The following is a 25,711-nucleotide window of genomic DNA, read 5'->3' as shown; positions in this document are numbered from 1 at the left end:
AATGTGATGATGATTTAGAAATGACCTGGTGCAAAAAAATTTTTGGGGGGTCGTGGTGGGGTGGCTGCCCATGGGGGGGGGGGGCATCCAACTCAGGTTTTGCCCAGGGCTCAAGTTTTTATTTATTTATTTATTTATTTGTTTGTTTATTTTTATATAATTGGTTTTATATACCGCCCCTCCCCCGAAGGGCTCTGGGCGGTGAACAACACAATAAAACAATAGTTACAATAAAACCCCATTAAAACAGCAATCAATAATGCTACATTGGCATCCAAGGTACGCCTCTGCCCCCTTTGCTGAGGGGGTGGCGGCGAGGGAACCTGTTACTAAAATTTTTGGATCCCACCACTGGCACTGACCCCCCCAAAGAAGAAAGAGACTGCTTGCCCAGTGGTGGCATTTCCCATCCCCGACCACAACGATCATTTCTGTCTCGTCCAGTTCGTTCTTGTCCAGTTCATCCAACCCTTGCCATGGTGTCTGGCTCAGGGCCAAACTAGACACAATGGCTGCCATGAGGGCACTAGATCCATTCTTAAAGTGATGTCCTGAGGGCCTGGCCCACAGCGCAAAACCTTCCCCCCACAGCCTTTTCAAGTGCCAAAACAGCTGGGAGATTTCGGCATAATGGGGGGGGGGACGACGACACACACAAGAACTCCTTAACCCACCATGCGGGGGGCCCTTGCTGTCACGTCCAGGGTGGCCCTCAGTCTTGTCCAGGCAGCCCTTGGCCTTCTGGGAAGAGCAAGAGTGTCGCATGTGGCGAGTGGAGCCTTTTGAGGCCAGGTAAGGGTGGTGGGTAGACCAAGAAGGCACCTCCTTTGCTTCAGCTCTGATCAGTGGCAGGATTAAAAACAGAACAAAAGGCTGCCTGCTGGGCGAGCCTCAAGCATGAGAAGCAAAATGGCAACCGGGGGTGGGAATGGAATTTGCCTGGAAGAAGATGTGGGAGGGGGCCTCTAGAAATGTTCAGAATGTATCCTCTCTCTTTTTTTTTGCCTTTTTACTGTCCTTTTCTCACCTTTTTTAGCAAAAGCAGGCCAGACATCTCCTGTACCAGCCCCCCCCCTGAGCCCCTCCCCCGCCTCTGTGCTTTAAAAAGCACATCCCTGGAGGCTGGCTGCTGCTCTCCCCAGGCTCTGCAGATGGCAGAAGCAGGGCTGCAGGGAGCCCGTGGGCAGTGGTGGGATCCAAAAATTTTAGTAACAGGTTCCCATGGTGGTGGGATTCAAACAGTGGCGTAGCGCCAATGGGGCTGGGCGGGGCACGATGGGGTCGTGGCCGGGCATTCCAGGGGCGGGGCATTAATACAGTAATCTCTGTTACTGTAAAAAACTCTCACTGTAAAAAAAAGTTCCTAATTTCCAGCTGGCATCTTTCTGTCCATAATTTAAACTCATCATAGCAAGTCCTATCGTCTACTGCCAACAGAAACAACTACTTCTCCTCTCATTGACTGCCTGTCAAATACTTAATACTTTCAAATACTTAATTTTGTTTCTAGAAATCAAAAGAAGGATACTTTCCTTAAACAAGGAACTTTACCATATTTCTAAAACATGTTTTTAAAACAGCCCAACAGGGAGAATTATCCTGTTTTCTACCTTCGCTAACCAGCCACATAGGAAACAATAGGACTTTATGATTTTTGGACCTAATGGAATTTCTAACGGAAAAGCAGACCCAATTAGTAACCCCCTCTCGGCACACACAAATAATTAATAACCCACTCGCGGGAACTGGTGAGAACCTGCTGGATCCCACCTCTGCCCATGGGGAGGGGCCTGGGAGCGAGGGGCTTGGGGGTGGGACCACGCCCTGAGCCCTGCCCCCGAGCATGGAGGGGGGGCACCTGGAGAAGGAGTTGTCTCCGGGTGCCATTTCGCCCCCATACACCTCTGGTCCACACAGCTGCTTTATCTTCCTTACATGCATATAGACTTCAACATGGTGATGCATAGAGAGAGGGAGTGGAAAAGCAGAGTGGCATAGGTAGCTGAACTTGGCTGGCTACCAAAGCACCCAGAATAGCCAAAATGCTAGTATGGAGGACAAGACCAAGAGGTGCTTGGCAGAAGGAACAATGGAGGCCAGAAGAAACAATCCTGCTGAGTTCTTTTTTCTCAAGAAAGAGGCAGGAACAACAACAGTAGGTGTGATCTCTTGAGGCAGGAAGAACTGTGGAGGTCTGAGGATAAAAGCCTTCAGGATGATAGCAGGAAGGAAACGAGCAGGACGGAAGGCCCCACAGAAAGAGCTCAAAGGCTGAATGTATCCCTCAGGCTGCAGGTTGGGGACTCATGCCTTAAATGTGTTTAAAGGAAACGTTTCCATATGAACCTGCCTGGGTATCAACTAACAATGAAGTCTTAAACAGAGTTACACCCTTCCAAGTCCATTGTAGTCAATGGACTGGGAAGGGAGCTTAGGACTATACTGGCAGGCACTTCATGTAGAAGAAGAAGAAGAAGAGTTTGGATATATATACCCCCTTTCTCTCCTGTAGGAGACTCAAAGGGGCTGACAATCTCCTTGCCCTTCCCCCCTCACAACAAACACCCTGTGAGGTAGGTGGGGCTGAGAGAGCTCTGAGAAGCTGTGACTAGCCCAAGGTCACCCAGCTGGCGTGTATTGGAGTACACAGGCTAATTTGAATTCCCCAGATAAACCTCCACAGCTCAAGCGGCAGAGCGGGGAATCAAATCTGGTTCCTCCAGATTAGAATGCACCTGCTCTTAACCACTACGCCACTGCTGCTCCCAGTATCCAACCTGGATAACAATGAAGATCTTCATGTATGAATCTATTGTACGCACACTGGGTAGTCAGGCTGTGACATCCATATATACAAAGGAAAACAGATGTGAGTATGTGATGGTCACACACCACTCTGCTGAAATACTGTTTCTTGCATGCAAGCGCTCTAGACAATCTGTCACATTTGAAGCAGCTCTCAGGGTGTAGCTGATAAAGACCTCGTTATCAGCTTCTGGCCTTGGATTGCTGCCTTGCTTCCTGCACCCTCAGAAACGCACCCTCAGAAAGGCTCTGTATAGCGAATCTGGCTTTCCTGGGATCCTTCTGGCCCAAAGTCTGTCTGTGAAAAGTAAGCCCCGAGGCAAAGCCAGGGTTCACCTGCTGCAATGACTATCGGGTGGCAGAGAACAGCTGGGCATGCCTGGGTCAGCGCTTGCCTCACGGCTGCGCATTATTCCAAAGAGAAAAATAGCATCAGATGAAAGGCAGCTGAAACTCTTGGCAGGCTGTCGAATGCACAGAACCACTCGGAGCCTGACTCTGCAGTTGCAGCTCTCTCACTCTCTGGACTACACCCCCGCCCACCCGCCCACCCCCAACAGATTTTTCAGTGCATTTTATTTAAAGGGATCGGGTTTAAATAATGTATGATTATTCCAAAACTGGAGAGATCGCTTCAGGCTGGTTACTAAAACCCTCCACCCCCACCGCCTGTTATAATATTCTGTACCAAAGAATCCATGTTCGTTATCTGCCCCTGCCACTCTCTATGTGGATTGTTCTTTAGTTAATTGCATATTTAGAAGGTTTCCCTCAATGTTTCACCTCAGTCCCACACCAGCTTCATGCTACTGTTCCAAAATTCCCGGAGGACGAATTCAAATACTTGGGAAGTCAGGACCAAGCAAAAAGACAAGGGTACCCAATACCAACTTCATAAGAACATAAGAACAAGCCAGCTGGATCAGACCAGAGTCCATCTAGTCCAGCTCTCTGCTACTCGCAGTGGCCCACCAGGTGCCTTTGGGAGCTCACGTGCAGGATGTGAAAGCAATGGCCTTCTGCGGCTGTTGCTCCCGAGTACCTGGACTGTTAAGGCATTTGCCATCTCAGATCAAAGAGCATCGAGATTGGTAGCCATAAATCGACTTCTCCATCAATCTGTCCAAGCCCCTTTTAAAGCTATCCAGGTTAGTGGCCATTACCACCTCCTGTGGCAGCATATTCCAAACACCAATCACACGTTGCGTGAAGAATTGGGAATTGGAATAAAGGATTCCAGGAAAGTCAGGTCGAACAGAACTGGCTTTCTCAAGCTAGGTACCTGCTGCCTTTCAATTAATGTTACTGAACAAGAATCCAGAGTTTGTTTATTGGCTTAAAGGTCTGAGACCAAACACACACAGACACACAAAAAGGGTAGTTCATCAGTCCAAACAGCCAATTTGCCCATAACCAGCCTTGTAGTTTTATACACAACCCATCAGCCATTCCAGACCACTTCAAGAAAAGCCTGTCGGTCTTGATGCTTGGGTTTATAGCACATCTGGAGATAGACGATCATGAACCTGGGGAGCTTAGCAAATGGCAGCTCACATTGCCCTTTTGCACCTTTGCAGTTTGAACACCGCCATTACTCCCCGCTCATTTCCCGCCATAAAAAACCATCAGTGTCTGGGCAAAGTGTTCAGATGCCATATTCAAGACTCTTCTTTTTTATGTCGATATATCAATCTACCAATAGATGGATAAATTAATTATCGATCTATTGGTAAAATCTAGATAAAAATTAAAGTTTTTATTAGAAATTAAAGCATGCATGCATGATAGAGAACCCATGAAACATCCCCCTCCCCTGGACACAAGCAAAAAGCCAGCTGATGGGTAATGCCTGCCCCAATGCAAACAGAGTGGTGAATAAGAATGCTGAACATAACACTGAAACAAAACTCCCAATGAGGTTGTGGGAACCTCACTATGCATAATCAGTTATATTGTTGGAAGAGACCACAAGGGCCATCAAGTCCAACTCCCTGTCACACAATCAAAGCACTCCTGACAGATGGCCATCCAGTCTCTGTTTGAAAACTTCCAAAGAAGGAGACTCCACCTCCCTCTGTGGTAGCATATTCCACTGCCTCTAACAAAGCCCTTTACTGTCGCTGTACAAAATAGCTAGGCTAGCTGTACAGTTGTGTTGAAGCAGTTGTGCTGGGGCTAGCTAGAAGAAGAAGAAGAAGTAAGAAGGTTAAGAAGAAGAAGAAGAAGTAAGAAGAAGAAGAAGAGAGGGAGGGAGGAGGAGGAGGGAGGGAGGAGGGAGGAAGAAAGGTAAAGAAGATAGAAGAAGCAGGAGGAGGAGGAGGAGTTTGGATTTATATCCCCCTTTTCTCTCCTGCAGGAGACCCAAAGGGGCTTACAATCTCCTTGCCCTTCCCCCCTCACAACAAACACCCTGTGAGGTAGGTGGAGCTGAGAGAGCTCCGAGAAGCTGTGACTCACCCAAGGTCACCCAGCTGGCGTGTGCGGGAATGCACAGGCTAATCTGAATTCCCCAGATAAGCCTCCACAGCTCAGGCGGCAGAGCTGGGAATCAAACTCGGTTCCTCCAGATTAGATACACGAGCTCTTAACCTCCTACGCCACTGAAGTTCTTCCTAATGTTTATGTGGAATCTCTTTTCCTGTACTTTGAACCTACCACTCCTGGTCCTAGTCTCTGGAGCAGCAGAAGACAAGCTCGCTCCCTCACCAACATGACATCCCTTCAAATATCTAAACATGGCTATCATGTCATCCTTAACCTTCTCTTCTCCAGGCTAAACGTCCCCAGCTCCCTAAGTCTCTCCTCGTAGGGCATGGATTCCAGACCTTTCACCATTTTGGTCACCCTCCTCTGGACACATTCCGGCTTGTCAATATCTTTCTTGAATTGTGGTGCCCAGAACTGGTCACAGTATTTCAGGTGAGGTCTGACCAATGCGGAACAGAGAGGTACTATTACGTCCAGTGGTGGGATCCAAAAATTTTAGTAACAGGTTCCCATGGTGGTGGGATTCAAACTGTGGCGCAGCGCCAATGGGGCTGGGTGGGGCACGACGGGGGCGTGGCTGGGCATTCCCGGGGGGGGGGGGGGCATTCCTGGGTGGGGCTGTGGCAAGGACGCCCCGGCCGCTGGGCGCTCGTCACTTGGGTGGGGAACGACGTGCAGGCAGAGGCGCCGATGGGCTGCCACGCACGCCGGTGCACCTCCTGCTAGACTGCTTCAAGTTCTGCGCGCTACTGCTGAGAGGAGGGGCATAACTAAGGCAAAAATCACATGGCAAAATCACCAATTAGTAACCCCCTCTCGGCACACACAAATAATTAGTAACCTACTCTCGGGAACCTGTGAGAACCTGCTGGATCCCACCTCTGATTACGTCCCTCAATCTAGACCAGGAGTCTGCAACCTGTGACTCTCCAGATGTTCATGGACTACAAATCCCATCAGCCCCTGCCAGCATGGCCAATGCTGGCAGCGGCTGATGGGATTTGCAGTCCATGAACATCTGGAGAGCCGCAGATTGCAGACCTGATCTAGACACTATATTTCTGTTGATGCAGCCCAGAATTACATTGACTTTCTTGGCAGTCTCATCACACTGCTGACTCATGTTCAGTTTGTGACCTACCATTCACCAAGCCCTGACTAAGGCAAAGGAAACCTATATGACTCAGGCAGACAAAAAAACAGGTAAAGGCAATAGTGGAGGATATAGTTTACATCTCTATTAAAACTTGCTTTGTGTGAACCCTCTCAGAAACTGGAGCACTAGTTTGGGGGAACTTTTAAGGTCAAACGAGTTCAACCATCCCTCTTTCCCAGTGCAGTGGCCCCATTCCATATTGCCAGGCCGGCAGCTACATTTTGTAGCTCAATGATATATCTGGGAATCTGTACATCCTGGCCCCCACCTGGGCTAGCATCTGCCATTCAACTGCATCCCTCGTTAAAAAAAAAATGTCTTTCCCCTTTAGAGCTGCTTTCCTGATGCTAATGCATACAGATTTAGTTGATTATGAATGAGCTGATTAATTAAATAAAATATAGCCATGCAACTGTTATTTCTTTGTCTGGGTTACAGCCAGAGGTGGGATCCAGCAGGTTCTCACAGGTTCCCGAGAGTAGGTTACTAATTATTTGTGTGTGCCGAGAGGGGGTTACTAATTTGTGATTTTGCCACGTGATTTTTGATTTAGTTACGCCCCTCCTCTCAGCAGTAGCGCGCAGAACTTGAAGCAGTCTAGCAGGAGGTGCACCGGTGTGTGTGGCAGCCTGCCCCTGCGTGCATTTGTTTCCCGCCCAAGGACCGGCGCAGTGGCTACGTCCTTGCCACAGCCCCGCCCAGCAATGCCCCGCCCCCAAAATGCCCGGCCATGCCCCTGTCGTGCCCCGCCCAGCCCCATTGGCACTACGCCACTGTTTGAATCCCACCACCATGGGAACCTGTTACTAAAATTTTTGGATCCCACCACTGGTTACAGCCCAGCTTGCTAGCACTTCTGACAATCAACCACATGTCAGTGGTTGATTGGAATAACAAACATTTACATTACTGAGCATTATTGAGCCGTTTTCCTCTTTATTATGTCATGCCATTTCTCCCTGCATTTTCTCTACCTGTCTCCCAACCCCCTGGGGCTGATGGTGGGAATAACGGGCTTTAGCTCACAGCTCACATCTGTGGGGAGATGTGAGCATCCCTCTGCTATCGTGAGGCCGATGGACCTCCATCCAGGTCTACCTTCAGGCTGTCAACATTCCCACTCAGGACAGCTGACTTCTGTGGAAAGGCTCGGGAGTGGGAAAGGGAGGGAGAGCTCTACCAACACTCACTGGCTTGCTTGGCTTTTTCAGCATAGGTGGTGGTCAGGTCCTCATCCACGGGGTGCTCCACAGGTCCCACCATGGGGATGAGGTGTCTCTCGGCACGGATCATCTTGGTGGCGTGAGGCAGCAGCAGGGCCTCCGGGGAAGGCTCCCTGTCTTCAGGCAGGGGGAGCTCCAGCAAGGCCTCGCTCTCAGAGAAAGGGGTGTCTGTGCGGCTCTCTGGCCGGCACACGATTTCTCTCTTGGCCACTCCCGTCAGGCCATCTCCTCCTTCCCGAGTTGGGGCCGTGGCCTCCGCAGCACTCTCATGGCCACTCAGCTCTGAGAGAGACGCTTTGTCCTGCGGCTCGCCCCACTTGTTGTTGGGGCCTCCCGGAGGGGAACGGGGACTTTTCTTGCGAGCCTTCCGGTGCTTGTCTTGGGCCACGTTGTCAGCGGCATCACTGTCTGTCTCTGCATAGTAGGCTTCGCTATCTGGGGGTGAGGTGAGAGTCTCCAAATGCTGTTGCCGGAGGGGCTGCTGCTCAGGTTGTGGGGCGACGTGGGGAGCCGCTGGTTCAGGGCTGAGTGCCTGGGTTGCCTGGCTGCGGGGGGAAGCCGGTGAGACCGCTCGTGCCTGCTTGATGGAAGGAGAGCACAGCAGTCTTGTACTAGAGGAGTTTCCACTAGTTGCCCTGGGGGAGAGAGGAAGAAAATGAAAGATTTTTGGTCAGTTATCCACCGAGCCATGCAGTTTGGTGTATCAGTGTTAATGCTCCCCCAACTCTGGGCAGTGGTGTAGCTATGAGGGGATGGGCGGGGTGCGTGGTGCATCGGGCGCGTGCCTGGGGGGTGGAAAAATCGCCCAGCCCACTTTCCTTTGATGTGCGTCTATGTGGGGGCGGGATGGGGGCAGGGGAGACACTTGGGTGCCATTTTGCCCCAGGTGCCATTTTCTACCCCTACGCCCCTGACTCTGGGTCACTAAATTCCTGGAGTTTTGGGGTGAAGCCTTGGGAGGAAGGGATTTGGGAAGGGGTGGGACTTCAGCAGTCCATCCACCCATTTTCTCCAGGGGTACTGGTCCCTATTGTCCAGAGATAAGTTGGAGCTTGATATAAGGTTGCCATGTTCCCCCAGTCACTGGCAGGTGATGGAGGGGGATGTCAAGAAACTGAGCCTCTTAGTTCAGTTTGCACACTGGTTCTGTCAGGACCAAGCCTGTCAGTGCCCAGATGTCTTGCTGTGTAAGAATTGCAAATGTTTTCCTGTAACTGCTTTTCTGTTTCCCTCTTCCCTTCCTGGCAACTCCCTGGCGCCAGCTCCCCTGCAAGAAGGTGTGAACGGTTCCCAGGTTCTTTGAAGCTCTGTAGTGCAAATGTTGTAGAAATTGTAAGGCACATTTGGTGTGGGACAAAGGGGGGGGGAGTTGAAGGATATAATCTCCGGATCTAAGCTGGAGAGCTTAGATTCAGCTTTCTATTGTTACTCTACGCGTTGTTAGAAATAAACTGCTTTAGGACTTTCCTACGGTCTCTGTTATTTCCACGTTCGAGAGCCTGACAGGTTCAGGCATCAGGCTGATGATGCAATTGTTTAAGTTGGAAAATAACCCTGCTTTTGGCTTGTGATTCAGCAGCCTGCGTGTGACCCTTTGCAACTGAGATGAGTCCAAAGTGCTGGGAGGAGGCATTTTCTATCCTGACTCCCCTCAAGTCTCAAAGGCTGAGAACCCTGGAGCCACTTTCCATCCAAGTAGTGAACATGCTAAGACTGAGGTGTGAGGACTCATGCCCCAGGATTTTGTAATTTTGTGTGTTGCTGTCCCACCCCCCCAAAATCCCTTGGACTAGGAGCTCTTGACAGGTTGTCAGATTCAGATTGGGAAACTCCTGGAGATTTGGGAATGGAGCCTGCGGAGGATCGGGACCTCAGTGGGGTATGTAGAGTTCACCCTCCAAATCAGCCATTTTTCTCCCAAAGGAACTGATTTCTGCTGTTTGGAGAGCAGCTGTAATGCCAGGGGATCCCCAGGCCCCACCTGGAGGCTGACATCTCGACAACCCTACCATTAGGAGGCGGAAATAACTGAACTTCCTAGCAAGCCTTTATTGGCATAGACAACAGTACAACAATAATAAAAAATGGATTGAAAAGCATGTACAATACAGGAAATAAATGTTAGGTCGAAGGAAATCTATAGGCGTTTAGTAATTTCCAGGAAAAAGTCTGCCACTACCATACAGAGAGAAGGATTGGGATTGTCCAACAAGTAGTGTAATCTCATTAAATCGGGGAGATGGGGTAAATGTAAAGGAGTAAGATTCACATACTTGGATCAGATTTCCTTGAATCTGAGACAGTGTAGTAATTGGTGGGCCAGAGATTCAACTGAGCCATTGTTACATGGGCACAATCTTTTAGCCTTTTCTTGCTTATTGAATCTGCCATGTAACAAAGCAGAAGGCATAACATTTGTAGTCGTGCCGCGAGGTCAGCGCAAGAACGAGACGAGACGCGGTGATAACATCTGGTGGAGAGCGCCAGCAGCGGGAGAGCGGGTGTCCGTGTTCCTAGCGACTCTCTCGCGTGCTGGTTCCTGGCACCTTTTATTATGATTCTAGCGGGGGCGTGTAGAAGGGCGGAACGGGGGGAAATCCGGGAGAGCGGGAGAGCGGGAGACTGAGAGATCATCATGTGATGCATGATCTCACCTGGCTGCTACGTGCGGAGAGGAGCATCAGCGTCTGGGCCTAATCCTCACCTGGGGGCAAGACCATTTTCCCTTTGTCTGGGACACCCGGTGGTTGTGAGCCAGGTAGTTCATGACCCGTGACTCATCGGGGGGTGAGGGGCGGGGGAGCGATGCGACCAGAAGACCGTAGGAGCGCCGGTGTTCCAGCGCTCTACTTACGGCGCTGCTGGATCAGCAGCCCATCCCTACAACATTAAACCTGGCAAGCATTATGGCGCTCCTTTGAGCAGGGGTGTATTAGGCAATACAGGTAGAGTGCGAAGTGGCCCCGTTCAAATGGGAGAGAAAAATACAGGGGGGAGCACGTTTTCTTGGCTGCGGTGATTAGGGTAGAGAACTCTCTATCCAATAGTTGACCTTTTAATTTTCTATAAGCTTCTGAATAGGACAAAGGGCAAAGTGAATCCACTGACAGTCCAATAGAGGCCATTTTTTCTTCAATTATGGAAAACCAAGGGTTGGAATGGGTGTCAGAGAGCAGATGGTGGACCAGGGAATTACAGTCCGAGAGAAAATGAATTCGCAGCCAGAATCTAAAAGCCCTCAGCCAAGCGGCTGATTCCAAGGAGTTTTGACCTAACTCCAGACAAAGGGCTGCATAGGGCACGCAATTTGGGAGTCCAAATAACTGGACTTTGGGGTCTTAGCTGACAAGGAGGTAGCATGAATAAGTTTATGTTCATTTTCATTTACATCTCAGCCCTTTAAGGCAGGGGAAAATATAGAACGTGAGCTGCTCTGAACACCATTAATTAATTAATTAATTTTTATTTATTATTGGATTTTTATACCGCCCTCCCCCAGAGGGCTCAGGGCGGTGTACAAATAAATATATGCAGACAGGGGAAAGTTAAAAACCAGTACAAATATAATACAAGCCCTGTCTCCTTATTAAAACCAATAACAGCGATACAGTCAGCATCTGAGAACTAAAACAGACCCCCCCTCGGGGAACCCCAAAAGGTCCCCCCCTAAATGGGCCACATAATAAACAGAGAACAAGGGGAGGAGGGGACGGGAGAATGATGAATCCTTCTCAAGGAACGTGTAAACTGGTACTGAGTCAGGCCATTGGCCAGTCAGGCTCAGTGGCGCAGCGCCAATGGGATGGGGGGGCACAATGCCCCGGGCATGTGCCAGGGTGGGGCGTGGCCAGGGCATGGAGGGGGCGTTCCGGGGGCCGCATCAGGGGCGCAGGGCGCATATATGACCCGGGCGCAGTTCCCCCTCGCTCCGCCCCTGGTCAGGTTTTGGTGTCTTTACCCAGCTTGCTACTAGGGACTGTTTCTAAGTGGAAATACTGAGGGTGTGAATGAAGATCTTCCGCATACAAAGCCTGCGCTCCTCCTTGAAGCTATTAGGAAAGTATCAGCAGAAACAGCCCGAACTTGGCTGTCTGGTGAGGAGACTGCAGAAGGGTCCCTTCCGAGGAGGCCGGTCAAGTGGGAGGAAGGCACGTGTAAGAAAAGGACCTGCTCAGGTTCAGGAAAGAGCTGTGGTAAGCAGAGAGTCTCTTTAGGACAGTGGTGGTGAACCTATGGCATGGGTGCCAGAGGTGGCACTCAGAGCCCTCTCTGTGGGCACGCGCACACAGAGTTCGTCATGGGGGGGAAATCACCCCCCCCCACACACTTCTAGGCTGGCATGGGCCGCTGGACTTGATGTGCGTGCACCTCAGCGAGCAGGGAGGACTCAGTTGGTGGACCTGGTGCCTGTGCTCCAGGTGGCTGCTGCCGGGGGGGGGGGGCACAGGCAGCAGAGATGCTAGAGAGGTGCAGAGTGGCGCATGTGGAACTTGCTGGAGGCTACAGCAGGCTGGCCCCTGCTCGAGGGGGTTATTCGGGTTAAATTGCCTCATTGGCACTTTGCGATAAATAAGTGGGTTTTGGGTTGCAATTTGGGCACTCTGTCTCAAAAAGGTTCGCCATCACTGCTTTAGGATGTATTTCTTGGATTTGGGTGGGGGGGAGTATAAGCACATGACAGAAACTACTAGAAAATGCAGTTAGAACATCTATATTATTTTATCGAAAGGTTTGCACAAACTGGGCAGTTCTGTTGGAGCCACCTGAAATTAAAAAGTACACCACCTCCGGGGATCGGGCGGTATAAAAGCCGAAATAATAAATAAATATAAATAAATAAAATTAAAAAGTACACCACTGTGTGGTGCTCCATGTGGCGTTTTGGTTGTGCACGGAGTTGTTTTGCCCTTCTGCTCTCCCAGTTGTCAATGCCACACAGTTCTCCCCATTACCTTTTGACCACAATGCTGAGGATGCCGTTGGAAGAGTCGATGATCTGCATGGCGCTCGCGTGGGAGAGGCTGGCACACGGCTTTCCATTGATGGACACCAGCTCATCGTTTTCCCACAAGCCTCCTCGGCAGGCTTTGCTTCTCTTGCGGATCTAAGAAGAGAAAAGCGAAGAGGAGTTGAGGCAAAGGGTAGCTCTAGACTAGTTTCTGGCAATTCCTAGAGCTACCCTTTGTCGCTTCCAGTAAGTACATGAGACTGCATTCTAAACAAAAAATCTTCTGTGATTCTGTGCCCCCCCCCCCCCCCCATCCTCATGCCAGTCATCAGGCACCTTAGAATAAAATCCAATCCCAGGAGCACCTTAGAGACCAACAAAATTTGTCAGGACGTTTAGCTTTTGTGAGTCAAAGCTCATTTTGTCAGGCCCCAGACTTGTACCTGAATTTAAAGTGGGAGGGAAAAAATCTTAAATAAGCAGCCAGGGGGAATGAACCATGATCTTAGGTGCTCAGAGCACTAATGCACAGACCATGGGAAATAAACAAGACAAACCTGAACGCTTAACACAGCAAAGCAAATATAACATGATAGGCATGACTGAAACCTGCTGTGATGAGTCTCATGATTGGAATGTAAAAATTGAGGGGTATAACCTATTTAAGAGAATTAGACCAACTAGGAAAGGAGGAGGAGTAGCATTATATGTCAGTGACGGTTATACCTGCAAGCAGGTTCATGGCATAAATCCTGAAAGGCAGGTTGATATGGACATATAGTTTATAATGTTTTAAGCCATTGTATTTAATCATACAAGTCATATGAGAGTAATTCACTGGGCACCGAGCACTTCAGAAGCTTACTTTAGTTGGAAGAAACGAAACTCATGGGGCAGCCTGACACTGAGTTTTTTAGGTGGTTTGGGAAAACAGGGCCCCACCAAGGAGATAAGGAATTAGCAGAAGGTCACAAATACAGATAAAGGTAAAATAGAAACCAGTAGTTGTTATAGAAACCTTTTACGCAAGGTGTTTTTGACTTAAGTTTCCCCAAATATGGGAATGGGCAAGGTGTGGTAAAAGGTGGGATGAGATGACCAGGTCTATACAGCTTCTTGACTCAAAATAATGGTCAGAAGAAGAGGGATGTTTGTAAGAGGGTCTAAATTATGTTACGCAAGCAAGAGCCCCTTGAACCTCCTCCCTGTTGCTAACAGAGGAGAGTTCCCTCTTCTGCGCAGAATTGAATGAAAACAATAAATCTCTGAACACTGAAGAAGCTTTTGGATGGTTATTTTTGTAACTGGTCAGAGTTTTTGCTCTGTGGACAGGGTCTTACCCTGTGCCTATCAAGGTTGAGAGCATTTGGGTAAAAATTAAGGTGGAGAGAAACAACAGCGATCTCATTGTGGGGGTCTGTGACAGATCCACAAGGCAGACTGAAGAGTTGGAACAGATGACCGAATTTTCAGAAGGAAGAGATGTAGTAGTAATGGGAGATCTCAGTTATCCATGTTGGAAGTCAAACTCTGCCAAACAAATTCCTTACTTCCCTTGCAGACAGTTTCATTGTCCAGAAGGTGGAAGAGGCAATGAGGAGATCAGCTATTTTAGATCTGATCCTAACCACCAGCGATGACCTGTTTAAATCAGTGGGAGGGGTGGGATCCTTCAGTAGGAGTGATCATGTTGTCCTGGAATTTGTTATTTAGCAGAAAGGGAAAGCCAAGCATAGTCAGACAAATACTCTAGACTTTAAGAAAGCTGATTTCAGTAAATTTAGGGAACTACTGGGTGTGATCCTATGATTAAGAATACTAAAAGAGCAGAGAGTGCTTAACGGATGGGAGGTTTTTTTAAGTGAAACACTGAAGGCTCAATTTACATGTCATTGTGGGTTACTTTGCTTTCTCCTACAGGGCTCTCCCTGCTCCAGAAATCCCAGACCTTGAATGTATTGGTCTGGTGTGGAATGCTGAGGAGAATTTGGCTATCTGCTTTATGTACTACCCACCTAACACACCAACAGATACCCTGTTGAGAATGTCAAAGGTAGTAGCTGGCTGGGCCTTGGTGGGCCTGGTGCAGAGGTGGGATCCAGCAGGTTCTCACAGGTTCCCGAGAGTAGGTTACTAATTATTTGTGTGTGCCGAGAGGGGGTTACTAATTGGTGATTTTGCCATGTGATTTTTGCCTTATTTACGCCCTCCTCTCAGCAGTAGCACGCAGAACTTGAAGCAGTCTAGCAGGAGGTGCACCAGCGTGTGTGGCAGCCTGTGCCTGCATGCATTTGTTTCCCGCCCAAGGACTGGCGCAGCGGCTGCGTCCTTGCCACAGCCCCACCCAGGAATGCCCCATCCCCAGAATGCCCGGCCACGCCCCCATCGTGCCCTGCCCAGCCCCATTGGCACTACGCCACAGTGTGAATCCCACCACTGGCCTGGTGTCTTCCAAGGTGGCACTGGCACTCTTCCAATTTGTTTCAGAATCCACACATAGAGAAAGCCATACCCTGGATTTAATTTTTGGGGATATGGATGGATTCGATTATTACTATTCCATTGCCATGGTTGGACCACCATGTTCTGAAAGCCCATCTAAACATATCACACCCCTCTTGTGTAGGCATTCATTTTATCTGGAGGTATCATCAATCCGGGACCCATTTCAGTCCAGCTTCCGGGCAGGCCATGGGTAGAAATGGCTCTGACTGCTCTGACAGTCTGGAGACACTTAGAGTCTGGAGAGAGCGGCCATCTTTGGACCATGTGCTCATCTAGGTAATGGGAACTCTTTGAGAATTGCAAACTTCTAAGCTTTAAGTGCCTACCCTATTTTTAACAACTGTTAGGGTATGTTTAGAGAGAGGGACAGAGGACTTGCGTTTATATCTCCTTTCTTTTGGAAACTCTTGCTTAATCTGGTGCAATGCTAAAACATACTTGTGGCCATTTATTTTCAATAAATACTTTTTAAACCCTAGATGTGGGGAAGAGTTTTCTGTACCACAAACGCGCCCATCGTCTTGGATGCGCTATCAAAATAGGAGGGTGGAGGAAGGCTGGCAGCTGGCAAACAGCTTTTCCTCTGGGGCCTCCAATCTGCCCTGTGGAACCCAGGAGAGGGGAAACAGAGGAAACTGAAACTATGCCTCACAACTGGAAAGGAAGCTGAGGAGCCCTGACCCACCCCAGCGGGGAGTTCCACACATGGTCAGGTGATGGCATTGGTTAACCGGGAGAGAAAGCAAGCCCTCTCCAGGAAAAGGTGGTAACCCCTGGTAGAGGCTTGGGAGTGGAATAGGGCCTGCCAGGCAAAGCAAGCCCGCTCCACCACATCCCCCATGATAATCTTGCAAAAAAGTTGGTAAAATGTGAGCTAAGCAATGCTACTATTTGGTGGATTTGTAATTGGTTGACTAAACCCAAAGGGTGCTCACTAATGGCTCATCTTTCTCTTGGAGAGAAGTAACTAGTGGGGTGCCACAGGGTTTTGTCCTGGCCCCAGTGCTACTCAATATTTTTTTATTAATGACTTGGATGATGGAACTGAGAACATGCTGACCAAATTTGCAGACGACACCGATTTAGGAGGGGTAGCTAATACCCCAGCGGACAGGGTCAGAATTCAAAATGGGTCAAAACTAACAAAATGAATTTAAACAAAGAAAAAGATAAGATACTACACTTAAGCAGAAAAAAAATGAAATGCACAGTTATAAGTTGGGCAACACCTGGATTGACAACAGTTCATGTGAAAAAGATCTGGAAGTCTTTGACCACAAACTGAACAGAGTCATCAGTGTGATAAGAAAGCCAATGACTCTTTGCACCAGAACAGAACACCGCCATTAACAGATAAACTCTATCAACTCTAACTCAAAAAAAGTTTGGCATGTACATTTGTTCAGAAGTAACACCAAACTATATTTTAACACAATACAATCAAGGTGGCATCTGCTTCCCTGAGAACACCAAAGTTAAGGTGACCAGATGGTCACCTTTGTGAACCAAGACGGGCGGGTAGGTGGGCGGCCGCGTGCACGCGCAGCCGCAGGAGCACACAGCCTTCTGGGGCGCTCCCATTTCCGAAGCGCCCCAGAAGGCCGTGCGCTCCTGCGGCCGCGTGCGTGGGAGGCTGCCGCACTGCCTTGCGCCCCAGAAGGTAGTGCGGCAGCCTTCCAAAAATCGGGACACTTGAAATAACCCACGGGACGCGGGACAAATTGTTTTAAGGCGGGACTGTCCCGCCAAAAGCAGGACGTCTGGTCAGCCTAACCAAAATGTCTGTTTGTGCCTCCTGTGACATTGCATGGAGATGCCATTTTTATGTATAGTTAAATAAAATATTCCCCAGGGATTAGCTATGAATTAGTAACTGTACATTATCAGCCTCTGTGGCAGAACAGGTCTGATTCCACCCAGCCTTTTCCCAGGGGTTTCCCACTTCTCCTGGATGGGGCTGTCTTTCTCTCTCTAAGGTAACTGCTGTCACCACTTGACCTTTGTAGGAATTTCCCATTAGGGAGGATCAGGGGGCCCCCAGCTTCCTTTCCAGCTCTGAGGCCTGGCCTCTGCGTCTCCCGCTTCCCCTCTCCTGGGGACCACAGGGATGGTTTACAGCCTAATGTGCCCCTGGAGGAATTGCTGCTTGCCAACTGCCAGCCCTCTGCACTTCTGGTGCCTTCTGTTTAAAATAGCATGTCCAAGATGCGGTACAGAGAACTGCTTCCACCATCCAATGTTACGAAATATTAATTAAACAGGAAAATTTTTACAAGCATAATATATGCACAGCACCAGACTGAGTAAGGGATTCAAAAGAAATGAGGGATAAACACAGTTCCTCCCTCCCTTTTCTGTGTATATTCATTATCAGTTGTTAAAACAGGGCAGGCATTTAAGCTTAGGGTATTTCAGTTAGCTAGAGAGTCTCCGTTACCTGGAAGAAATCCTTCAGCTCTCTGGGGAGCACATGGTCAAAATGGCTGCCACCTCCAGAACTTAGGCACAAGCTCTGCCTCCTTTAATTGTCCAGTCAGAAAAACCCCGCTCTGTTCCCAACGGTTTTATCAGTTCCCTAACCTCTCCTGCAGCCGCACCTGGTGCCTGCAGTCCCTTGGAGGGTAATTTCCATGGATTTTATGTCGGATCTGTCCACAAGTAAAGGAAAAATGGTAATTTGGGTGGTGGTGGACCTATTCTTAAAACAAGCACACTTTCTTCCCTGCACGGGCATACCCTTCGCCCGACTCAGCTATTAATCGGGCAGGTCTATCGACTGCACTCAACCCGGGAAAAGATAATCTCCAACCAGGGGAGCCAATTTGTTTCCCGATTTTGGAGGCAATTCTTGTAGTTGTTAGGGGTTGAGCAGGGATTGTTATCAGCTTACCATGTGGCTAGAGACGGCCAAATGGAGAGAATGAATGTGGTGTTGGAACAATACTTAAGGTGCTACATTAATTACCATCAGGATAATTGGGTAGAGTTGTTACCATTTGCAGAATTCGCATATAATAACGCAGTCCACAGTAGTATGGGCAAAAGCCCTTTCCAAGTGGTGTATGGTCAGGAAGGAAAACTGTTCCTGTTGCTAGGAAAATGAATGGACAAGCTGGGAGATCTACAGGTGTGGGTTACAGAGCTTCAAAACTCATGGAAAACCGACCAGGGTTTGTTGCAAAAAGCCAAGGGGGACTACAAATGGCAAGTAGACAGGAAATGACAGAAGGCAGTGTATGAGGAGGGGGACTTTGCCTATCTTTCCACTAAAAACCTCAGAGGGTTACAGGGGAGCTGGAAGTTGGGGCACAAATTCATTGAGCCATTTAAAATATTAAGAGTGATCAACCCTGTAACAGTTGAATTGGAATTGCCAAAGAACTTATGTGATATACACCCTGTGTTCCATTGCAGCTTGCTGAAAAAGCCACCCCCGGCTGATCGTTGACATCCAAGGTTAATGGTGCCCCCTCCCAAATGGATGGGAGAAGATATACATCACAAAGTAGATTCTGTTATGGATTCGTGCAATTATGAGGGCGGGGGTTGCAGTACCTAGTATCTTGGACCCACTTCCCACCAGGTTACAACAAATGGGTTGACGCCAAAAAAGTCAGAGCCCCTCGATTAATAAAAGCATTTCATAAAGCATACCCCTACCAGCCAGGCTGGGGGGGGAGGGGCTTTAGTGGGACGGAATATCAGGGGGGATTGCATTTAGGTGATTGAGATGCATTCCTAGCTCTATGTAACCAGTATGCTATATGTTACTTCTATCATCTTGGGACACTCTTTCCTTGATTTTTACTTTATGGCTTCACGGTCTGAGTAGATAATTAGGATTCTCCTAATATGTTGGTCTCATGGGAAACGGGGCAGTTTCCGTTATCCTGTGGGAGTAGGATGCTAGGTGGCTCTCTATCTATTGCTGACCTTGGGGTACCTTGGCTCCCAACTAACTCTTTCTCACATTTCTTGGGAAACTGGGAGGGGGCAGTGCTACTGGAATACAGAGGGTTGCAAAAGCCAGGTTCGTCAGAACTGGCTTGGTCAAGTTGGGTGCTTTGATGACCATCAATAAATGCTGCTGATCAACAATACAGAGTCCATTTATTATCTCAAGGTTTGAGACCTAACAGGTACGCCCAATTCGCTCCCAGCGGAAAGATTTCAAGGGTGTTTCTTCCACTCTGGTCAGGCCTGTATATCATTTAGGACAGGGGCAGGGAACCTGCGGCTCTCCAGATGTTCAGGAACTACAATTCCCATCAGCCCCTACCAGCATGGCCAATTGGCCATGCTGACAGAGGCTGATGGGAATTGTAGTTCCTGAACATCTGGAGAGCCGCAGGTTCCCTACCCCTGATTTAGGATATCTCCTGGGGGTCCCTCTCCAAGGTCCTTGAGGACACCCCCGTCAGCCTCACCATCCACACCTTGGGCTCCATTGTCCCAGTTGCTCCTATTGTTGGTATCCTTCCCCACCCCCCCACCCCGTAGCTCCATCCATAATGACAGGAATGGAAGTAGGTGTGGGAGTCAGGGAGAACTGACTTAATGTTAGGTCTCAGAACCTTAAGCCAATCACCACTGCCATCTGAAAGGACTCTGATGTGTTTATTGAGTAGGCATCAAAGCACCACTGATGAAGCAGGCATTCGTTCTTTGTCCCCTGAATGAGCCCCTCTCCTATTTTCCCAAGAATTTGTGGAAAACAGCCTTTGGAGCTAAGGCACCCCAAGGTCAATAGCAAGATAGCAAGAGAAAGCGAGATAACAGAAGCAACATTGTTCCCATGGGACAAGAGTGCCAGGGGAAGCCAAGTTGTCTACAAGCGTGTGAAGCCATAAATCAAAGATCAAGGAAAGAATGTGCAGAGGGCAGTAGTTACCTATACTAGGCTGGTTACATATACCTTAATAGCAACAGCAATGTGTTATTTTAAGCAGATACAATGTTCTGGGAATGCATCTCAGTCATCTAAACATCCACCCTACATAGATAGCATCCCCTGACACATACATTCCCGGGTAATATAGAACAATTTTATATTTGCATTTTAATTACAGATACCAATCCTGAAATCCACACTGTAAGTTGACCACACTGTAAGTTGACCAAGTTCTGTGCAACAGCACTCAAAGTACATTGCAGGATGGTCCGCATAGCAAAGTAGGCGAGGTGACTTGATAGCTATAGCATTCAATTTAACAGTTTTAATGGCTTTTTATATTTATTCTCCTTTTTAAAAAAATCTTTTAATGGGATTCTTCTTGCTGCAAACACTTCAGGAAGCCATGTTGGCCCACAGAAGAATGCACACGCAGCAGTTGTGTAATACCTTAACAGTCCAGGTGCTCGGGAGCAACAGCCGCAGAAGGCCCTTGCTTTCACATCCTGCATGTGAGCTCCAAAAGGCACCTGGTGGGCCACTGCGAGTAGCAGAGAGCTGGACTAGATGGACTCTGGTCTGATCCAGCTGGCTTGTTCTTATGTTCTTATGTTACCTTCTTATTAGTATGAAATAAAATGTCTGTTTTCTGCAGAGGGCCACGGATGTCCCGATCTTATTTAATCTCGGAAGCTAAACGTCAGGCTTGGCTCCCGCTTTGCCTGGCATCGGCTGGCCGGAGCCAAGGTCGCACCTGGGCCTGCTGTTATCTGCCTTCTGTTAATGGGCCTTTCTGTCTTAATCTCTGTGCTTTGCAACATAGGGAAGCAGGCCTCCTCGCTCCTCCTTCCCCTCGTGGGGCCTGAAGCGAAGTCTATCGCATGTCCTTGAGCCAATTGGAAAACGCAACAAAGCTTTTCTGACCTCGTTATTCTGTTCATTAAACTGTGGGAAGATGGGGCAGGGGGAGATCGAATGGGAAAATGTTTGGAATAAATGTGCCTGCAAAAAAACACACTCCGTAGATCTGACTTTCTCCAGCAATGGTCACTGACACAGCATAACAAAGGCTACTGAATTCCTCTGGAGCAGAGGTCTGCAACCTGCGGCTCTCCAGATGTTGATGGACTACAATTCCCATCAGCCCCTGCCAACACGGCCAATTGGCCGTGTTGGCAGGGGCTGATGGGAATTGTAGTCCATCAACATCTGGAGAGCCGTAGGTTGTAGACCCCTGCTCTAGAGTCTGAATTGTTGACTGTTGTACCAGAAGCTTACAGTGAGCAGGGTCAGCTCTGGCTAGTCCTTGTATGGGAGATCACCAATACAATTCAGGGGTTCCGCACAGAAGAAGGCAGTGGCAAACCATATCTGCACTTCTCGGGCTTTGAAAACCCAACAGGGGTTGCTATAAGTTGGCAGCGACTTGACAGCACTCTACCCCACTCCCATGCTTTTACAAAGTATTTCACTAATCCATTACTGGAGTTCAAATAGATAAAATCAAGCTCCACCCCCCGCCCCCCCACATGACCAGGGCTGCCCAGGCTAGCTCACCCTCATCAGATCTCAGAAGCTAAGCAGGACGGACTCTGGCCAGTATTTAGATAGGAGACCTCCAAGGAATGCCAGGGCACTATGTCGAGGCAGGCAATGGCAAACAACCTCTGAAGGTCTCTTGCCTTAACATTCCTGTGGGGTCACCCAAAGTCAGCTGTAACTTGATGGGAAAGAAAGAGTCACACAATGAACAAACTTCCTAGATTCGGTGATCAAGCCTTAATATAAAACGAGAAAATGGTTATGTGAATATGAAAGAAAAAATGTTTTAGGGCATAATGGAAAATTAATAAACCTGCTGTGCATTGTCGAAGGCTTTCACGACTGGATTCAACTGGTTGTGGTGGGTTTTCCGGGCTGTGTGGCTGTGGTCTGGTGGATCTTGTTCCTACCGTTTCACCTGCATCTGTGGCTGGCATCTTCAGAGGTGTATGACAGAGGGAAGTGATACACCTCTGAAGATGCCAGACACAGATGCAGGCAAAACGTTAGGAACAAGATCCACCAGACCACGGCCACACAGCCCGGAAAACCCACCACAACCAATAAGCCTGCTGTTTGCAGAATTCTTTAACAGTGCAACCCTAAACAGAGTTTCGCCCTTCTGAATCCATTTAAGTCAATGGGCTTTGACTGGAGTAACTCTGGATAGGATTGCTCAGATCATTAGTTTTGGGAGCAGAGGCTGAAGCTCCACACGTCCTCTCACGCCTGGGTTTCTTCCTGCCCTGTAAATACGTAAGGACAATGAACTCTTCTGCCCAAAAGAATTTTTTTTAAAAAAAACTATCGGTGCAAGAAAGCCAGACGGGAGAGGGACACTCAGCTTTCTCCTTGATTGGCCTTGAGCTGAAATGGGCGGGGCTGAGGTACGTGATGCTTGGCCAGCCCCTCTACTAGAGAACTGACCAGGAAGAACAGCTCCAGGCACTCAGAAGACACACCTTTCAAGCACCACAGTTTCATGCACCTTGCTGCACCAGAGTTCACTCATGCTCTGTTCACATGTTAAAAGTGAATGCACCTGCAGTTCCATCTTGCTTGTCAGGAAGAACCAACATGAAGAAGAAGAAGAAGAAGAGTTTGGATTTATATCCCCCCTTTCTCTCCTGCAGGAGACTCAAAGGGGCTTACAATCTCCTTGCCCTTCCCCCCTCACAACAAACACCCTGTGAGGTGGGTGGGGCTGAGAGAGCTCCGAAAAGCTGTGACTAGCCCAAGGTCACCCAGCTGGCGTGTGTGGGAGTGTACAGGCTAATCGGAATTCCCCAGATAAGCCTCCACAGCTCAGGCGGTAGAGCTGGGAATCAAACCCAGTTTCTCCAGATTAGATACACGAGCTCTTAACCTCCTACGCCACTGGTGAGTTCACTTGATAAATTAAAATGGGGGAATAGTGCCTTCCTTGACAATTGGGCAGCTTCAATCACACATTCAACGGTATATTTGTTGAAGGCAACATGGAATTACCCAATGTGTGTATGAAGAACAATTAAATGTACATTTACATGGACTGAACAAATGATCACACTTGTGAACAGGCCATATGGGGTAACCATAAATCAGCTGTAACATGGCCCTTTCCAACGCCTCCATGAATGACTGGATTTGTTTGTGTAACTTATTCCTCTTGAACTTTTATTCAGGTTTCCTGTTTGGTGATGGTACCTAAAAATTCCTAATACTTCAATGCATTCCAGTTACCCTTTTAGCATTAACTGCACATCCTCTGGGGCACAAAGAGAAAAGGGCCCAGGGGCAGAGCAAGATGGAACGGAACCCGGGGCACATGTGCACCCTGAGCCCCCGCCATGCCCCCGCCAAGGTGTGTGCCCGGGGCATCCCACCCCCCCTGTCCCGTTGACGCTACACCACTAAAGGGCCATTAAACATAGAATTCAAGATATAGCAAACATGTTTTTCTGTGATTAATGTTGCAATGTGGTTTTCTTGGATAAATAAACAGGGTACACAGTACTGTGAAATATACTACCACTATGTGTTATCGGCCGAAGTGGTTTGGGTGCCAAAGGGAACTTTGACTCTCAAAAGCTTATACTGAGAAAATCTTGGTTAAGGTGCTACTGGACTCAGATATGTGTATATTCTGTTACTGTATGTTTTTTGCTTGTTCTTGCATTGTATTTCTTATATAATACCATTTCTTGCATAGTTTTAATGTCATATCTAGTACTTATTCCTTGTTGCAGAATACTGCAATCCTAATCCTACTGCAGTGTTTATTAGATAACTCTCCATCCATTTGATTGTACTGATTTATTATGTAATCCACCTAGGGATGCCAGCCTCCAGGTGAGACCTGGCAACTCTCAATCCACCTGGAGTCTCTGTGGCAACAAGGTTGGACCAAAGACAGCACAAACAAACCAAATTTCCCTCCCTCGGGACACTCTTGAAACGCCCCTCACCTCACTTGGATTCACTAGTGCAGTGTTTCCCAACCTTTTCAAGGTCAGGGTACCCTTGACCTCACTCTTCATATCTCACGGTACCCCTGCTGCCACCCTCCACCTTCCCCTCCCATTGCCCCTGCTTGCCACACACCCCACCTTCCCCTCCCAGGCTGAAGGGTTGCTCTGGGGGTGGTGGTGGCTGCTGACCTTGTGGCTGGTCCTGCCCCATGGACCTGCTCCATGTCCTTGCTGGCGCCGGTGGGAGACACCACAAAAATGAAGGGGGGGGGGGGCAATAGTGTTGCCGCAATACCCCTGGGACATGCTCACGGCACCCCAGGGTACCAGGGAACCCTGGTTGAGAATGGCTGCACTAGTGTTTCAAAGATAGCCCATCCTTTCCAGGGATGCGGTGTAGCTCACTTCAACAGGTTATTTCTACCAAAGCTAATGCAGTTCTTCAGCACCATAACGTGCTCAGTACTAAAGTCAGGGCTGTGGCCTCCGTGGGCAGCCTGCAGATCTCCCGGAATTACAGCTGCTTTCCAGGTTAGAGATTTGTTCCCCTGGGGAAAAAAATGGCTACTTGGGAAGGTAGTGTCATCTGCCTGTCAAGGTTGATTCCCTCCCCTTCCCAGTCTCCAACCCAAATCTCCAGGGATTCCCCAGCCCATCCTGGACAGCCCCTCGGTCATGTGAGAGACTCTGACACCTTCACACAGTTTCCTGTCGTGACATCATTACCCTTGACAGCAAGCCTTGTGAATGCCGGCCAACACCCGCAGTCATGTGTGACGGAGAAGCTTCTCCTTAACAGTTGTAATACTCAGTACAAGCAAGAGATGCCATCGGGGGCATTCTCGGTTTCCTGACTCACCGGCAGTAACATCTTTGCCGCTGAGTGGGAGACACCGAAGGAGCAAACTGTTAGTTGTGACCTGGGTTGCCAACAGGCCTGGAGAAAAACGTCCCGTTTCTCCGACAGATGCTTTAATGTGTGGACTTTGGCAGTGTGGAACTAAATAACATCACTTTGTAGTTCTTGCAGATCATCCTGAGCCGGGACATTTTTTTTCTACAGGCAGTTGGCAGCAGGGGCGTAACGAGGCAAACTGTAGCCCTGGGCAAAACCTGAGTTGGATGCCGCCCCCCCCCCCCCCCCCATGGGTGGCTGTTCCACCACGACCATATTTTTTGCACCAGGACATTGGTGCCTGCAGGGGGTGCATTTGTAGACATACCTGCACCAACTTTTCAGCGTATCATCAGGAGACTGTCCTTATGCTACTCCCCAAGTTTGGTGAAGTTTGGTTCAAGGAGTCCAAAGTTATGGACTCCCAAAGGAGGTGCCCCATCCCCCATTGTTTCCAATAGGAGCTAATATGAGATGGGGGGCTACAGTTTTGAGGGTCCATAACTTTGGACTCCCTGAACCAAACCTCACCAAACTCGGGGGGTAGCATACGGACAGTCTCCTGATGACACGCTGAAAATTTGGCGCTGCTAGCCTAAAAACTGCACCCCCTGCAGGCCAAAAATGGAAAACCACTAAAAATACCCCCAAACGAACCCTGCATTTTGATGTCCCCCACAAGGTGGTGCCCTGGGCAGATGCCCACCTTGCCCAATGGGCATTACGCCCCTGGTTGGCAGCCTTAGGCTTGACCTTTCAGCAATCCTAAGTAGAGTGCCATCTCTATTGGACTTAGAAGGATGTAACTT

The 25,711-nt window shown here is 48.8% G+C and overlaps 1 protein-coding gene across 1 annotated transcript in view; it reads right to left on the bottom strand.

The window, feature by feature from the left end:
- Positions 1 to 25,711, bottom strand: part of SYNPO2L (synaptopodin 2 like) — a 61,525-nt gene that overhangs the window by 34,693 nt on the left and 1,121 nt on the right. Inside the window, exons 2-3 of the mRNA XM_048504704.1 lie at positions 12,624 to 12,775; positions 7,639 to 8,306 (exon numbers count right to left, since the gene is read on the bottom strand). Of these exons, the coding sequence (XP_048360661.1) occupies positions 7,639 to 8,306; positions 12,624 to 12,775 (820 nt within the window). The remainder of the gene's footprint in view (positions 1 to 7,638; positions 8,307 to 12,623; positions 12,776 to 25,711) is intronic.

Source organism: Sphaerodactylus townsendi, linkage group LG07, assembly GCF_021028975.2.
Source record: "Sphaerodactylus townsendi isolate TG3544 linkage group LG07, MPM_Stown_v2.3, whole genome shotgun sequence".
Lineage (NCBI taxonomy): Eukaryota > Metazoa > Chordata > Lepidosauria > Squamata > Sphaerodactylidae > Sphaerodactylus > Sphaerodactylus townsendi.
The sequence above is the reverse complement of the archived record's forward strand: the minus strand, read 5'-3'. Positions and strand labels throughout refer to the sequence as shown.